The sequence below is a fragment of the Salminus brasiliensis genome, chromosome 14 (assembly GCF_030463535.1).
Source record: "Salminus brasiliensis chromosome 14, fSalBra1.hap2, whole genome shotgun sequence".
In the NCBI taxonomy this organism is placed as follows: Eukaryota; Metazoa; Chordata; class Actinopteri; order Characiformes; family Bryconidae; genus Salminus; species Salminus brasiliensis.
Window position 1 is genome coordinate 36,793,977 of NC_132891.1, and position 18,346 is coordinate 36,812,322.

General features: G+C 42.2%; 2 protein-coding genes across 3 annotated transcripts in view; one reads left to right on the forward strand and one right to left on the reverse strand.

The window, feature by feature from the left end:
• Positions 1-18,346, reverse strand: part of LOC140577237 (butyrophilin-like protein 8) — a 161,721-nt gene that overhangs the window by 95,136 nt on the left and 48,239 nt on the right. The window lies entirely within an intron of this gene.
• The window catches only part of LOC140577236 (butyrophilin-like protein 9), a 49,639-nt gene continuing 31,430 nt past the window's right edge, over positions 138-18,346 (forward strand). Inside the window, exons 1-6 of one of the 2 annotated variants that reach the window (XM_072697105.1) lie at positions 138-353; positions 3,146-3,196; positions 3,392-3,757; positions 4,382-4,660; positions 9,546-9,641; positions 10,517-10,546. In XM_072697105.1, coding sequence (XP_072553206.1) covers positions 3,148-3,196; positions 3,392-3,757; positions 4,382-4,660; positions 9,546-9,641; positions 10,517-10,546 — 820 coding nt within the window. In that variant the 5' untranslated portion in view covers positions 138-353; positions 3,146-3,147. The remainder of the gene's footprint in view (positions 354-3,145; positions 3,197-3,391; positions 3,758-4,381; positions 4,661-9,545; positions 9,642-10,516; positions 10,547-18,346) is intronic. The other variant, XM_072697106.1, reaches the window with a different exon arrangement.

Below are 18,346 nucleotides of genomic sequence, written 5' to 3' on the forward strand. Positions count from 1 at the left end.
TTCAAGCATGTCAGTTATACTGTCTGTCTCCGCCCACTCCGTGTAGAACCGTCTTGTGATTGGTTAAGCGCAGCATAAGCCTCGCCCACTCCGTGTAGAACAGTGTTGTGATTGGTTAAGCGCAGCATAAGCCCCGCCCCTCGGCTCCGGGCTGTGGTAGTGAAAGTGAAAGTGAAGCTCGAGCAGTTCCTCCATCTTGTGACGGAGAGACACGCAGCGGCCTTTATTCTTTATTCGGATTAAACCTCTCCTAAATCTCCTGAGCTGCTGCAGCTCTGAGGGAGGTTCTCTCTCTGACTGTAGGAACTGATCTTCTGCTCTTCTGCTGAAGCACCCTCACTTTACAGCGCTCGGTGAGTAACCGGTAGAAACATGACTAGTATAACTATTTATAAAGTAGTAATAACAGTAATGCTGAGCTTATAAAGGCCTGCTGTAGAGAAGAGGGTCATCAGGGCTGCTGGAGGTCAGTTAAAGGTCAGTTAAAGGTCAGTTAAAGTGGAGTTAGGGGGTTTTCTCTTCAGGCTGATGAGCTGCTGAGCTGGAGGAGATCTAATAACGGAAACTCCACCATTACCGGCTGATTATCGATCAGTTTATCTGTTAGTTATTGATCTCCATAACCTCAGACTGTGTGTCTTCAGAGGTGAGTAGAGTGAAGAGGTGGAGGCTTTTCTCCTGATAACGGGCAGGTATAGTAATATAGGGAAGTGGGCTGGCTGGGTGCGGTCAGGCTGTGTCTCATTTAGCGCCCTACTCCCTCTCTAGTGCTCTAGTTAGGGTGTCAGACATTTTGTAGTGTAGTTCGAATCATCAGGGAATTCTACTTATTAATAAAACTATATTATTATTATTAGTAGTATTATTAATATCATCTTTCTCCATGTTGTTCCAGTATAAATATGTAATGATTTGTGTATTATTAAACCATGTAAAGCGCAGTAGGACTAACACACTGTGTAAGCCTGTGTTCCTCAGGGCTGTCTGCTGTCTGTCTCTCCTTCAGCTTGTTTAGTCTGTTAGTTTCAGTCTCAGATGATGTTAATGGATCATATTTTATTGCTTATGGTCAGCGGGATGAAGGACACATCACTGTCCATGGATGAGAGATCCAACAGACTCCTCTCGTCTCCATATTCCCAGTCTGATCTTATACAGACGTGATTAAACTAATCTAGATCAGGTGAAGCAGTGGAAGGACGAGTTTCAGCAGGAGGACAGTGTATAAAGGGGTTCAGTAGTTTGTGATGCTAATATGTGAAATGAACCAGTAAAACAGTGAAAAACTGCATTTGAGTGTAGAAAAGTTGCTCTACTGACCACAACGCTCAGGCCAGGGAGGACTGGTCGAGCACAGGTCAGCAGCGCTGAGGACTTCATTCATTCTACAGAAGAGACCACAGGACCGTTTCACCACCTCATTTAGGAGCTCAGGCTGTGTAGTTTCAGTATAGGGGTTCACACATGACGTCTATGACTATGTTTCAACATGAAAACTTTTTAAAATAAAACTTATTTTTAAAATATTTTATTATTATTTTAATATTTCAGGCAACATTTGGTAAAAAGGATATTAACCCTACAGTTGCCCGTTTCCTTCAAACTCCTTTGTTGAATAGTTTTTTTTTCTTTATTCAGACTTTAAGCAAAGAGAAGATGATTATAAACATTATAGGCATTATAGTACTGTGTAACTCATAGTACTGTGTAACTTATAGTACTGTGTAACTCATAGTACTGTGTAACTTATAGTACTGTGTAACTCATAGTACTGTGTAACTTATAGTACTGTGTAATCATAGTACTGTGTAACTCATAGTACTGTGTAACTTATAGTACTGTGTAACTCATAGTACTGTGTAACTCATAGTACTGTGTAACTCATAGTACTGTGTAACTCATAGTACTGTGTAACTTATAGTACTGTGTAACTCATAGTACTGTGTAACTTATAGTACTGTGTAACTTATAGTACTGTGTAACTCATAGTACTGTGTAACTCATAGTACTGTGTAACTTATAGTACTGTGTAACTTATAGTACTGTGTAACTCATAGTACTGTGTAACTTATAGTACTGTGTAACTTATAGTACTGTGTAACTCATAGTACTGTGTAACTTATAGTACTGTGTAACTCATAGTACTGTGTAATGTGACTGAGCAGTTGAGGAACTGGGAGGAACTGGAATGGTGTTGGAATGGAGGAGAAGGTATAATCGGGCTAAACTCTGTATTATTGTTTAAAATGGTATTTTCACAAATGACACACATGTTTCTGGGGGCATAAACTTTTAAGTGAGGGAGACAAACGAACTAAACAGAAATCCTCAGTCTTCTCTGTCTGTCCCCCTGGCATCTCTTGCCTCATGGTACCAGCACAGCATTTCCTGGGTTGTGTCTGACGGCCTATTCCTGTAGACACCTGGACCACCTGCACTGCTGTGCCCTCTGTCCAGTTCCAGTGAGAGCAGTGACCGGCGTACAGGTGTAGTTTACAGTGTGTGATTTAAATGACACGCAGGATCTTCACTGCTCTGTAAACGGGGCACGACACTCCATAGCTCTCCTAAACTCCACTCTTTCTTTATCTGATCCTTGTCTGTTCCGCTTCTGCTCTCTTTAACTTCCCTCTTCTATCTGATAAACGTGTCCCGGAGATTTCACCATGTCTTTTTCATCAGCTGCTAAAAAGGCCTGAGTGCTCATTAGAGAACGAACAGGACAGTGTGGTGTTAGGAGTCTTACCCAGGGACTCGTATTGGTGCAGCACAGCACAGTCAGACCGGGAATCGAACCCCTGTCTCCCACATGGTGTAATAGACACAGATAGTGGTGTTATCTGTTGCACCACACCAACCTTTAACAGGTCATCATTCCTTTCTGCAGCTTTATTGAAGTGAATGAGGATTCTATCAGAGAGGGTGAAGCAGACCTGGGTAACCTGAGGGGAGTTAGATCCTTTAAGTGTCAGCTGAGATATCAGACAGCTCAACTCTTCATCTGTGAAGTATTTACTTAAAGTTATACTCGACCAGTTATGCTAAAGATATAGAGTGTGTGTGTGTGATATTGTAATGCGTCTGATTAGATGAGAGTGATGATCTGATATCAGTGAGCTGATATCAGTGTGTTGGTCTCTTTCAGAAATGCAGTGTGTTTGGGTGATGGTGCTGCTCCTCCCTGCTGCTCTTTCACGTAAGTAAACTCCATTAAACTGCACACCTCCTCAAACACCCTCAGAGAAACGGCCCTCAGTCACACTCACTCTGAATCTGGTTATCTGTGGTGTGTGTGTGTGTGTGAGTAGATTGTCTGTGGTGTGTGTGTGTGTGTGTGTGTGTGTGTGTGTGTGTGTGTGTGGATTAAAGGTTGTGTTGTTTTTGTTTACAGAGAGGTTTAAGGTGGTGGGTTCAGATTCTTCTGTTGTCGGTGTTTCTGGTTCTGGGGTGGTTCTGCCCTGTTCTGTCCGAGGGCTGGATGGTCAGACCAGTGTGAACGCTGAGGATATGACTGTTACCTGGTCCAGATTAGACCTGAGCGATTCAGTGGTTCATCAGTATGGAAATCATAAAGATCTAAACACAGATCAGATTTCTCAGTACAGAGGGAGAACCTCTGTGTTTGAAGAGGAGCTACAGAGAGGAAACATCTCACTGAGTCTCTCCAACATTCGCCTTACTGATGAAGGACGTTACAGCTGCACTGTTGACTCTGAAAGCTGGAAGACTTCTGGCACTGTTCATCTTACAGTTGAAGGTAAAACGTGTTCAGGTATTTTAATGGAGAGGTTTGGTGAGAAATCAGAGTCGCGTGATTGATCTCTGAGCCCAGATTCAGTCGATCAGAAAGGACATGTGTGGTGTTGGACGTGTGTTTCTGTAGATGCTAGGCTAATGTTGCTAACAAACACTGGGCTTAGACTGTCACCAATCTGAACTGTGTAAACACACCTCTAAAAGCATGTCTCTGTCAGCCTGTCTCTCCAGATCCTCCAGATCTTCATTAGAACCTTCTCCACAGAGCTGAACGCTGGAGGAACCGGAACCACTCTCACCTTAGCACAGTGTGGTATCACTCCGCCCACTGCGCTCCGGTCTGAGAGTGGAACAGCTCTGCTGAGCGGGACGTGATGAGGATGAGGTTCCAGCTCTAGATTTAGTGGTTAGTAAGGTCGATCAGTGCTGGATTATTGATCCAGTATTGATTAGTAGTGCTACCCTAAAGAAGCACACATGAACTATCAATAGCTGTGGCTGATCGACTGAATCTGTGATTGATGATCAATCAGTCAGTTTGCTTTTTCACTGAACTGCTGCTTTATCTAATGTTGTGGGTTAAAGAAAATACTGATTCCTGATGTTTTACTGAATTCCCACACAGCTGTTGGATCTCAGCCAGTGATCACTGTGGAGAGCTATGACTCAGAGACGGTCAGTTTACTGTGTAAATCTGAAGGCTGGTATCCTGAACCTGCTCTTCAGTGGATGAACAGTAGAGGAGATAATCTGACTGCAGAAGAAATAGAAACACAGCGAGTAGCTGATCTCAGTTACAGTGTGAAACGTCGTATGACTGTAAAACACAGTGACATCGACACGTTCTCCTGCAGAGTGACACAGAGAGACAGTGAGGGATACATCACAGCTGCTGCCATCTATGGTGAGTTACTCCACTCTGCTGCACACACTCTCTACTATATAAATTATGTCATTTACAGATGTTTGTATGTTTGTGTATTATTTGTGTAATACACAAACATTGATTGAGTTACTGCTGGATCTCTCCAGTTCTACTCCAGTCTCTCGAGTGAAGGCTGAGTGGGTCTCTCTCTCCTTTGTGTGTCTCTTCCATGTTTTCCTCCTGACTAAGCTCTAAGTTATCCCCCTCTTTCCCTTGAGTTGTCTGTGTTTGTGTAGTGTCTGTGTGTGTGTGTGTGTGTGTGTGTGTGTGTGTGTGCATATGTGTTTACACTCATACACCCCAGAAAGGCAGGAGTGTTGGTCTTCCCTGTTATACTCAGGTTCCCTCATTTCTTCAGGTCCTTTTCTCTTTAGTTTATGTTTTCCTCGTGGTTTTTGAGCTGGTCAGCGTTCTCCCCTACAGCCTTTGTTTTCCCGCCTTTTCCCTGGTGTTAGACGCAGCGTTTTGTTTTTTCACCTGTTTTTGAACCCACCCCTTTTAGTTCAATCCCGCTCTAGGTGAGCACCCCATTACAGGAGATTACAGGTTTTCTGTATATCATGATGGATGGATACTTTGGAAAGGCTTTCCATACTATGTACATTTGCTTATTGCTGGTATTGAAGAACGGGGAATCACACCTGTGCGTGTGCTTCTCCTTTCTTCCTCAACTTAGCAACCGGCATCACACACACAGACACACACTTACACTTACACACACTTACACTTACACACACACACATCCAAATGCAGCAGAGAAGCAGAGGCAGACAGAAGCAAGACTGATCATACCAGTCTCAGTTAAAATCAGCAGCGTGGGATTCATTTGGTTATCCCAGCAGTGAATGTGGGGTTGTCACCGGGGGGGGATACACTATAAACACATACAATCACAACAGGTGTGCTGTTTATGACTTAAAAGCCTAATGAGAAAGCACATAAACATGTTTAAACATTAATCATAATCTGCTATATTTTACACATCGTGCTACATCTGGGATCAGTTAACTCTGATTTACAGACAGACGCATACTGACCTCAGTCTGACCCTGTTATCATCATCATTATTGTTATTATTATTATTATCCTTTATTGACTTTAATTGTTAATTCTAGTCATATTGGTGGTGGTGGTGGTATGTGATTACAATATGAATAGGTAAAGTCAGACTTAACCCATCTGGAAACACATTGTAGTTTGGACTGTGGTGGTTCAGACCAGCATGGTTAAAGCTACAGTGGTACGTCTTGGGAAATGGAAATGCTTCAGATGTTAGTTAGTTCAGTGTTTTCCTCTGTTGTTGAATGGGAAACACACCCCAGTACATTTACACCAGTAAACACACACTCAGCCAGTACAGTTCCAGTCTGCTGGCAGAATGACTACTAAAGGGCCTCTGGAAGGCTAGAGGTTACTGATGGACACATGGGTGCACTCATAGTCTTTATAAAACTGTAGTCCTGATTTGATACTAAATGTCATTAGAGGTTGAATGAAAAGTTCATGTGTTTTTTTAGGGTGCTGTTGAGTTGAGTTGAGTTTAGTTAAATGCCAGAAACAGCACAAAATATTAAAGCCAATCAATGTTTCAAGTACATCCAATCAAATCACCTGTAGTTTTAGTGATGTTACTGGATTATCTGAGAGACACTGTGCAGAGTGATGAGGACATGCTGAGGTGAACAAAAGGCACAGACTAACAGCTTCAGTCTCTCCTGCTGGAATCTTAGTTACTAAACTCTACATTCAGCTGACAGTAAGTTTACTGTGTATGGGTGAATACACTCTGCTTGTCGTGGCTCTGAATATTAAAGGCCCTTAATTAGACTTTGCTCATGTATCCTCAGCGGCCCACTAACACCTATGAGCCCATCACCTCACAGCTGGTCCTTCCACCCAATTCTTACCTGCCAGTAGGATTCAAACCTGTGACCTTCTGGTCTCAAGCCTGCTTCTCTAACCACGGCTGCCCCTAAAATCTAAAATCTTTACATTACTTGCCCGCACTTGTTCCACAAAGCTCAATTTTAAGACCACAGATTCTTTTATTGTATATGCTTGCTTTAGGAACTGTTAGAGATCTTTATAGTTGATACTACAACCCAGTAAAAACTGATCAGTGAGAAATGAGGTCCTCTAGCATCACATGTCAAATCCGATCCCCATCAGAACAGTGTTACTAAGGTTGCGTTACACCATTTAAGAGACATTGCAAAAGGACTGATCACTGTGATGCTTTGTTTAATTTTTCGGGACTTCCCAGGAGAACTTTACACCCACTCCAAATTGCTTCTGAGAATAGCAGGAATAGAGATCCATTAGTCCTGCTCTGAAACAGATGCACTGGTTACCAGCATCCTGCAGGGTTGATTTCAGAATTCTGGTACTGGTGTGTAAAGCTCTGAGTGGTTCAGTTCCTGTTACTCCTTACTAAGAGTCTAGCTATTTAAAACCCAACTGGTGACCATCTAATACCCGTTCTACAGATCCCCTGTGTGCAGTCCAGGAGAAGCAGAAAAGCATCTTCTGGTTCTTATTCTTCTAAACTCTTAAACAACCTCTTAAAGCAATGGAGTTCAGTTCACACATCAAAGAAACATTTAAGACACTGGTTTTTAATTTAGCATTGATTTAACATGGTCATCTGTTTTTGAAGCTCTGTGTTTGTGTGTGTGTGTGCATGTGTATGCATTTTGATCTGCTACATGAAAAGTGCTCTATTAATGAGAATTCTTATCAATAATAATAATAAAAATTATAAGAAAAACATTCTTATTCAACAATCAACAGGGTTCTTCAACACCCTGTTGATTACATGTTAGTAATTATAATTACTAAGAAGGAGATAAATATTATGTAGACCACGAATGAAGATAAATATGCAGGTTCCTATTTCACTTCTTAGCTTAAAGAAGTCTTTTAGAGACATTTTAGAGAGATACTTAAAAGTTAACATCATGCTTCCTGGTTTTCTCTCTGTCCCTGTTGACACCACAAACTACACTATCCATAATCCCTGTGAGCAGGCAGCATGTACCGGCAGCCGCCAGCAGGGGGCCCGGCCAGCAAAGTAGGAAAGCTGGTGGGGTTGGAGCAAAGAACTCCAAGCCCCAGAATTCCCAGCGGTAATCAACACTGACCAGACCCACCTGTGTGGCATGGTATAAATACACCTAGCCAAACACACTTCCCTGTCGCACCTTTGTAGAGGGGTGAATGGTAACAGTGGGTTTATGTTGTGAACAGAAAAGAGAAAAGTGAAAAGAGAAGTTCAAGTTGTGAACAGAAATGAGAAAAGTGAACAGTTGTGAACAAAAAGAGTTTGTTGTTAACAGTGAAAAGTGAAAAGCATTTGAGTTGCTGTCTTTAGTTCGAGTAAACATTACTCCTGGTTTTCCTTTGTTTGTTTTCGCGCCTTTTGTGTTGCTTATGATCAGTGTTTATACTGGCATCCCTCACAGCCGTGGTGGCACAGTATAAATACACTGGGCTCCGATTACCAGGGTTGGGAGTTCAAGCCCAACAGTCACCAAGCACACACCACAAGAGAAGTTCCATTTACTCATAATAAAACAAACTTTAACTGCACTTGAGTCCAAACCCCACACCACACCGTAACAATCCCTTTGTCACATTCAGAGCCAACCAATCCCAAACAGTTTCACAGATGATCCTCGTCCGAGGACTGATCTGTATCACCTGTTCTTCAGTTATTCACACTGGAAAGTGCTGCCAGTTTAAACTGTAGTGCACTGAGTGTCCCCTGTTTGTCCTCTTTACAGTGTTTGACCCGTGTTGTTCTGGTCGACTGCTTGGTTTGTTGCTTTGGGTTTGGCCTCTGCTTGTATTTTCACGGTTCTCTTTTGCTCTTGTCCTTGTATCTCGTCATGGTTCTGACCTGGTCTGGCTTGGTCGATATGGACAGGAGAGACAGTAAGGCAGGGTTCTGAACAGTCTCAGATATGGAAACGCTTCACTTAAACCTCACTGGTTAATGTGTTGTGTAGCGTTTGCTGTGTGATGTGTAGAAGCGTCTGTCCTGAGTGAGCAGCTGGAGAAACCTCAGCACAGTGAGGAGCTGCTGAATCCGCTGTTTAACTGCTGTATGGAGTCAAAACCAGTGTGACCTTGTTAACCTGTCATCTGAACTGTGCAGATAAACGGCTAAACTGTGCTTATTGATTTTCAGGGCTGCTGCTGATGATACTGGTGCACACGGACACAGATATTGTTTGGAAAGTTTTCTTTTGTCCTCAGAGTTCAGATCTCTAGTCCACACAAACACTGTGTGAAAGCCACGCTGCAGGGTGAAGGTGGTTTAATGAAGGTGGTGTTGTGAAGGCGGATGTTCTGTCATATTAGAAGCTGCTTTAGGGCCTGACTGATGATCATCTGTTTCTCTGCTCAGTGATGTCAGATCAGATCACATGACCTCACTGACCTCACAGCTGTTCACCTTTGTTTAATCATTAGAGGTAAAGTAGTTTGAAACTAAAGTAGTATAAACTAAATGACTTGTGGGATCAGTCTCCTGTGACGTGAGGAATGTGGAGTGTCCTGCAGATTTCTGAACTCTGAGTAAAGCAGAGTTTTGATTATCAGTCCAGGTCTGTGATTCTCCTTTTGAGACAGTTTCTATGTGCTTTAGCAGATGGAACACATTAATTATATAATATTAATAATATTATTGGTGCTTTTTCTTATCCAAGTTGATTAATCAGAATAACAGAGGAACTATTGATTATAGAAATAGTTGATAAATGACTTAAACTGCAATTAAAAATAGCAAGAAACACATCTCACTTCTGTGAGGAGTCTGGGACTGGAGGCAGAAACGTAACTGACTGTTTTAACTGTGTTTCAGATCACTTACCCAATCCTTTGAGGACTGCTGTAATTGTCGTTGGTGTGATTTTATCTCTGGTCCTCCTGACTGTAGGTGCTGTTTACCTCTGTAGAGGTAGGATCATCTCTCCATCAGTGTATACTTAGACCACATTCTTCCTATCTCACTGACTCAGAGCTCTCAGTTTTACTGAAGGTTTAAATACATTCACTGTCATAAACTGCACATAACTAAAATCCCCTTTAGTCACATGATCTGTTTTTAATAAAGGCCAGTCAGCTAATTTCCACACCTGAATATCTGTGACTGTAGTGTTTTTAGTCAAGTGATTTTTAACCCTTCTACAGTGATGCAGTAAAATCTATAAGGTATATTTGGTAAACTTAAAATAATCACACTAGTCTACATAGTGTATTTAGGTGCCAGGTATCTCACACTGAAAGGACCTCTGACCCCTCATGCACTCCTGTTCAGTGTGCTTCTTTTCCACTAATGTAGTCTGCAGTCTTTACTGTAGATCACAGATACTGTACACACATTGTCCTTCCTGATGTACATATCTGTACTGTTAGACAGAACCCAGTCAGTTATAAACATCAGTGTGTCTAGCTCAGTCAAGCTCACTCTGATTTAAAGACCTAAAGAATCACTCTATAACTTTAGAATATGTATGATTAGAATAAATAAACAGCTGAAATAAATCTCCCAGCATGCATCATCACCCAGTTTAAAGACAGACAGTATTCAGATGATTTCATAATGAATCTCCTGGTCGCTGTTCCTCACTTCTACAAATGACGATCCTTTAAACCTGGTTTTCTTCTGAATGTTTAAGAGCTTTAGATCTTATTTATCTCTCTCTCTCACACACACACACATTCTCACACACACACACAGCGTATAACCAGCTAAAGCCTCTACATCAGAACAGACACTTGGTGTCGTGTCTTCTGTTGTTCATGTTCTCACTGTTAGATTTCTGTTTACAGGAAGAAGACGATGGAAACAGCGCAGAGAAGGTAAACAGAAGCTTGTTTATTATAATTTTTCTAATTTAGATCATTTGAAGGTTGCCTGAACTCAGTAGATGCAGAGAGTTCTCTGAGGACAATGAAGATATGAAGTGTATTTACATATCTCACACAGAAATGACCTCTGACCCCTCATCCACTCCTGATCAGTGTGCTTGTAGTGTACTACTGTCCACTAATGTAATCTGCAGTCTTCACCCTAGATCACTAAACACATTTCCTTCCAGACGTTCTACATCTGTACCGTTCTGCCAGTGTTAGACAGAACCCAGTCTGCTGTACCTGAATTAATATAAGATGAAGGGGTCAGTTATAAACATCAGTGTGTATAACTGTCATCACTCTGATTTAAAGACCTAAAGTTAGAATAATTCTATAACTTTAGAATATGTATGATTTTATTAAACAAACAGCTGAAATAAAACTTGCCAGACTCATCACACCCAAACATGCATCTTCACCAAGTTTAAAGACAGACAGTATTCAGATGATTTCATAGATGAATCTCCTAGTCACTTTTCCTCACTTCTACAAATGATGATCCTTTAAATCTGGTTTCTGGAGAAAGACTCTGAAATCATTTCTGCATGTTAAGGGGTTCAGTTCTTCATTTTGTTGTACATTTATTTTATTGGCAGACAATTTAGGTACAAAAGCAGAAGAAACAAAATGTAATTATACACAAGTCCACCTTCATATCGTTTCTCATTATTTGTTTTAACAGCCATGTGAATGTATAGGTTTTAAAAAAAAAAGGAAATACTACTGAAAGTTAGAAAAATGATCACATCCAAGTACTACGGTAGTCTTGTTGTTACGGTTTGTTAAGTCTGGAGAGTTGGATAAAAATGCGAGGTATATTTTAATAAAGGAAAACAAACAGAACAAAAAAAACCAAACACTACAGACCAAAAACAGAAACAAATAAAAACAGAACAAACTGGTAAAGAAACAAGCATTCAAACTGCTGAACAAAAACAGGCCAAGCCAACACACCATAAACGGGCATGAACACAAACACAGGACCCTAACCATTTGCACGCACAAGACCAGACAAAGGAAGGCTGAAACAAAGGGGTACTTATACAGAGGATAACAAGGAACTCATGAGGAACACCTGGGACTAACGAGGGGGTGTGGCTACACAGGTGGAGACACTAATGAACAGGAGGAGCTAGAACTGACAAGACACAAACAGAGCCATGAGCTTGGGAGCACATGGCAACAGAAAACAGGCAGACATGACAGGATGGGGCAGGCATGACACTTATAGAAGTGCTCAGTTCTCGGCGGGGGAGGTGCGAGGACCCAGCAGTTAGTGACAAAAGTATACACGTGGACAAAATTGTTGGTACCCCTTGGTTAATAAAAGAAAAACCCACAATGGTCACAGAAATAACTTGAATCTGACAAAATTAATAATAAGTAAAAATTCTATAAAAATGAACAAATGAAAATCCAACATTGATTCTGAACCATGCTTCAACAGAATTATTTAAAAAAAATAAAGGCCTGGACAGAAATGATGGTACCCATAACTTAATATTTTGCTGCACAAGCTTTTGAGGCAATCACTGCAAACAAACAATTTCTGTAACTGTCAAGGAGACTTCTGCACCTCTCAGCAGGTATTTTGGCCCATTCCTCATGACCAAACTGCTCCATCCCGGAATTTGCACATCCCGGAATTTGTACAAGTACCTTCAGTTTGTGCGGAGATCCTCACCACAGCCGCGCTGACCGCGCTCGGCCTCGCCAGGAGACTGTGGAGAAGCCGGCGCAGGGGCAGACGAGCCGGCGCGCTCGTGCGTCTGAGGCGGCGCGGGGCTCGCACACCTCTACCTTCATTATTCCTCTCCAACCTCCGATCTCTCAGCAACAAAACTGAGGAACTACTCCTGCTTAACCAAACTAACAAGGACTTCTCCTCTGCTTCTGCGCTCTGCTTCACGGAGACCTGGCTGACCGAGCTGACCCCGGACAGCGCGCTGCACCTCCCGGGCTTCCAGCTGCACAGAGCGGACAGAGACGCGGAGCGCAGCGGCAAGAGCAGAGGAGGAGGAATCTGCTTCTACATCAACGAGCGCTGGTGTAGAGACACTACGGTACTGTTAAAATCCTGCTCCCCCCATCTGGAATCTCTGTTCATTACCTGTAGACCGTTCTACTCGCCCAGAGAGTTCAGCTCGTTCATCCTAGCCGGCACCTACATTGCGCCGAGCGCGTGCACGAGCGACGCGCTGAAACAGCTGGCGGAACAGATCACGAAGGTGGAGCGGGGGTTCCCGGACTCACTCCTCATCATTCTGGGGGATTTTAACAGTGCGAACCTCACGAAGGAGATGCCCAAATACAGATAACACATCGCGTGTCCAACACGAGAAGGCAACACACTGGACAAGTGCTACACCTGTATCAAGAATGCCTATCGCGCGGTCACACGCGCAGCTGTCGGGCTCTCCGATCACAGCCTCGTTCACCTCATTCCAACCTACCGGCAGAAACTCAAAACCAACAAGCCGGTCATCACAACAGTGAAGAGGTGGACCAGTGGAGACATTGAGAAGCTGCAGGGCTGCTTCGAATCCACAGACTGGGCTGTGTTTGAGGAGGCGACAGACGGACTGGACGAATACACAGACACTGTGACGTCATACATCAGTTTCTGTGAAGACAGCTGTATCTCAACTAAATCACAGGTGAGATACAGTAACAACAAACCCTGGTTTACTGCTGAACTCAAACAGCTTCGGAGGGAAAAGGAGGAAGCGTTCAGGAGTGGAGATAGAACTGTCTTTAAGGAGGCCAAATACAGACTGGAGAAAGGGATTAGAGCTGCGAAGAGCAAGTACTCAGAGCAGCTGAACAGACACATCACTGCTAACGACCCATCTTCAGCCTGGAAAGGCCTACAGCTTCTCACTGGTCACAAGGTGAGAAAGACCCCCCTCCTCCTGAACGACCGACACCTCACCAACGACCTGAATGAGTTCTACTGCAGATTTGAACTCACAAAAGACAATCAGACCGTCTACCACCCATCACCCCCCTCCACCTCCACCCCCACACTGGCCCTCTCACCTCTGCCTCCTGCTCATCTCTGCATCAACCGGCAGGATGTTCACAGGATGTAAATATATTTTTCAGCTCTTTATTACCTTTATTACCTTTAGTACTTTCTACTTTTTTTAATTTATCCCCTACCCTATTTATTGTTTAGTGTCATTTTCCTTTAGTTTAAGACTGTGTTCTGTGTTTCTTTGTTACTTGTCATGCGTGTTGCTCTCACCAAGACAAATTCCTTGTATGGGTAACATACTTGGTGAAATAAAGAGATTCTGATTCTGATTCAGTGGTCTCAGGTTTTAAGGGCCTTTTCCAGACGGCATGTTTCCGCTCCTTCCAAAGATGCTCAATAGGATTTAGGTCAGGGCTCATAGAAGGCCACTTTAGAATAGTCCAGTGTTTTCCTCTTAGCCATTCTTGAGTGTTTTTAGCTGTGTTTTGGGTCATTATCCTATTGAAAGACCCATGACCTGCGACTGAGACCAAGCTTTCTGACACTGGGCAGCACATTTCTCTCTAGAATCCCTTGATAGTCTTCAGATTTCATTGTACCCTGCACAGATTCAAGACACCCTGTGCCAGATGCAGCAATGTAGCCCCAGGACATAACAGAGCCTCCTCCATGTTTCACAGCGTTCTTTTCTTGATGCTTCATTTTTCTGTCTGTGAACATAGAGCTGATGTGCCTTCACAAAAAGTTCCATTTCTGTCTCATCTGTCCAAAGGACATTCTCCCCGAAGCTTTGGGGCTGGTCAACATGTAGTTTGGCAAATTCCAGTCATTTTTATTATTTGTTTTCAACAATGGTGTCCTCCTTGGTCGTCTCTCATGAAGTCCACTTTGGCTCAAACAACGACGGATCTGACACTGATGTTCCTTGAGCTTGAAGTTGACCTTTAAACTCTTTAGAAGTTTTTCTGGGCTCTTTTTTTTTGTTACCATTCGTATTATCTGTCTCTTTGATTTGTCATCAATTTTCCTCCTGTGGCCACGTCCAGGAAGGTTGGCTACAGTCCCATTGATCTTAAATTTTTGAATAATATGTGCAGCTGTAGTCACAGGAACATCAAGCTGCTTGGAGATGGTCTTATAACCTTTACCTCTAACATGCTTGTCTATAATTTTCTTTCTAATCTCCGGAGACTCTTTCCTTCACTTCCTCTGCTCCATGTTGAGTGTGGTACACACCATGTCACCAAACAGCACAGTGACCACCTGTAGCCCTATATATAGACCCACTGACTGATTACAAGATTGTAGACACCTGTGATGCTAATTAGTGGACACACCTTGATTTAACATGTCCCTTTGGTCACATTATTTTCAGGGGTACCATCATTTCTGTCCAGGCCCGTTTAATGAGTTTACCTTTTAAAATAATTCTGTTGAAGCATGGCTCAGAATCAAAAATTTCATTTGTTCATTTTTTTTATAGAATTTTTATTAATTATTACTTTTGTCAGATTCAAGTTATTTCTGTGACCATTGTGGGTTTTTCTTTCATTAACCGAGGGGTACCAACAATTTTGTCCACGTGTGTACATCCCCGTCTTAGTCTGAAGGAAGTAGGTTCCAGGTGTAATACATTTTACACTGACCCACCAATAGTGCATTTAATCTTCTCCAGGTGTATGTACAGCATGAGGTCTCTGGGTAGATCCTCAGAGGCTTCCCTTTGTATTGCATCTGATATTGTCTGGCCCATCGCAACGCCTGCTCTTTCTCCTGGTATCGATGAAAACAAACAGCGATAGGTCTGGACGATTGGCTGGCTACTTTGCTGCTTATAGTATACATTTTGGATCCTGCTCAGCTTTGGTTTTAGTGGGCAGCACCGCGGTTCTATCCGAGTGTGGAGTGGTACAGAAGGGAAATGAGAGCCCTTTGTTATTGTTTTCGCCAAGAGACTCCTCACTACATCCTCTAGACCGGAAGTCCCAAGAGCTTCAGTTCCTATTTATCTTTATATTTATCCACATAACATCACACACACACACACACACACACACACACACACACACAGAGTATAACAAGTACGTTTATTGGAGTATAGCAGGCTAAAGCCTCTACATCAGAGCAGACACTTGGTGACGTGTCTTCTGTTGTTCTTGTTTGCTGCACCTCTGCTTATCTTCTGTTTGGTTGTTTTTTGTTTCTTTGTACTGTTTGTTATTAAAGCCTTGCATTGTCCATCCCTGCAAGTGTTTCCGTGTTTCAAGCCACGTCTGATCCGGCATGACAACGTATCAAATATCAAACAAGAATATTTTATGTATGAGAACAAAATTTAATTGTCAGATGTAATAAATACATTCAATTCAGAGAAGACACAAATGCCAACATTACCACACGGTGCTCTGGGTTTGGTCAGGACAGAGCTTATCAGCACACACAAGGGAATCAAGCAATGGTGGTGTAGTATTTTCATTTGCACAACAGGTGGCGTAGTAGAGCTGTGTTTTAAACACTTTGAAGTGTCGAACTATTTTGGCTTCAACTGTGTTCCTCCTTCACAAGCCTTGTTCTGCCGTCCCTACAGATAACCAGACTAACTAAAGAACCAAACGGGCCAAGCTAACACTCCATGAATTGACAGGGAACACTAAAACGAAGGGACTGTATTCACACAGAGACTGACAAAGTTCACCTGGGGAAGACAACTACAGGGTAGGGGCAGGGTGGAGACAAAGGAGGAGACAAACAAAGCCCTGTTCTAAACAACTACGTGTATTAGTAGTAAAATTACTAATATACACAGAATTAATTATTTTCATACTTTACTTTAAAGAAAAGTAAATTAACGTGTTTATATTCAGTGCACATAGAATCTGCAGTAAACCTGTAAAAGTTCCAGTCTTACATACAAAATGAACATTTCATTTCAACTGTACCATCAAACTGCCAGATTCCTGAAAAATACAGTGATACACATTGTTGGTTGTAATGTTCCGAACAGAATATCCACTCACAGTGCTGAGATATGACAGAGACTTTACTAATGGAAACGTAATGCAAGTTCATAGTCAAAACACAGTCCAAGGTCAATTCCAGAGTGTAGAAAAGAAACAGCAAATACATGAAACTGGCAAACAGTCTGAGTGGGAAAAGGCACCATATTGGGAAGACAACACCTTGCAGTGAGCTAAGCTAAAGCCTGGGCTTAAACACTATTCTATTGTGATTACAAACAGGTGATAAAACGGGTGGTTGCTAGTGAGCTACAACACCACGTGGGGGATTGGGGTTCGATTTCCAGTCTGGGTGACAATACTGCATGACACCAATAGAGTCCTTGGGCAAGACTCCTAAACACTACATTGTCCCGCCTCTGTAGAAGAAGTAACCCTGTAAGTCGCTCTGGATAAGAGCATCAGCTAAATGGCGTAAATGTAAAATGTAAACATTAGTATTCTGGAGACCGCGAACGACGATTGCAAATGTGGAGTCAGGTGATTCTGGGATTCTGGGAGAGTCCGGAGTCCGGAACCTGTGAATCAGGAATGTGTGACACTGGTGATATAATTCAGTACCTACTAAAGCTGAAATGAATCAGACTTTGATTAAAAAGAACCTTCAGACCTAAAAACCCCAACATTGCACAGAGAATACAGGGTGAATACGGTAATTTCAAAAGTGTGGAAAACCTTAAGCTGTAACCTGCTGGATTTGCATGGTATTGTGGGAACTGTAGTGGTTAGAAATGTTGCTATGGTTACTGTAGTCCATAGTAAATGTAACTTATTTTTCCACTCTGAGTTTAACATCTTATTATAGCTCAGGAAATCATGGTGGATCAGACGAGGACAATGTGTCTGTGTGTGTGTGTGTGTGTGTGTGTGTGTGGAAACATGTTAACGGTAACGTAAGACATTACTGTTTAATGAAGGCTGCATTAACTTCCTCAGGGGGGCGCTATACAGCACTAGGTGCTACAAACTGTACCTAACACAACTGTCTGTTCAGATCAGTGACTGTAGAAAATCCAGCTGTTGATTTCTGACCACGCTGTTCTGATTGGTGATGACCTCACTGATCAGACTGTCCACTGTAATGGGTCATTAAACTGTCCTGACAGCAAAAACCACAGATCAGTGCTTTAAATCTAACAGTACATTAAGATGAACTAACCAGTAATGCAGTATTACTCACAATGATAAAAATAAAAATAATGGTTATTTTAAATATTGCTATCCCTTCCATCAAACCACTGTTCTTAAACAGTGCACTTCAGGATCTACACATTATTAATCATTATATAAGCTCATCATGATCTCCACTGGCTCTCTAAGTACAAATGTGCTTGTGGACTTTGTACTAAGTGGTTCAGTATTCAGTAACAGACTACAGAACCACTTCTCAAGCGTAGTGTAACAAGTACAGTTCAATACATGTGATCAGATGAGTGGATTTAAGAGTTTTTTTCTCAAAAGCAGATCTCAAGGAGATCAAAGGACCTCATGGACCAAACACATACTTTCAGACAGTAGAAACTGAGAACTAATAGTTTTATGAGTAAATCCTGATTCTGGCAACCTGATAGCCAGCTTATGACCCTGACCATTCTAAAATAATCACACGGTCAGTGGGAGGATTATAGAGGTATATGAGTGAATAAAAGATTAGTTAACTGTAACATGTAGAGAGATTGTTTAAAAGATAATCTGTTTTTGGTGGGTGGGGTTTAATACAAATAATAATCAGATCTGCTCATTCAGTCATAG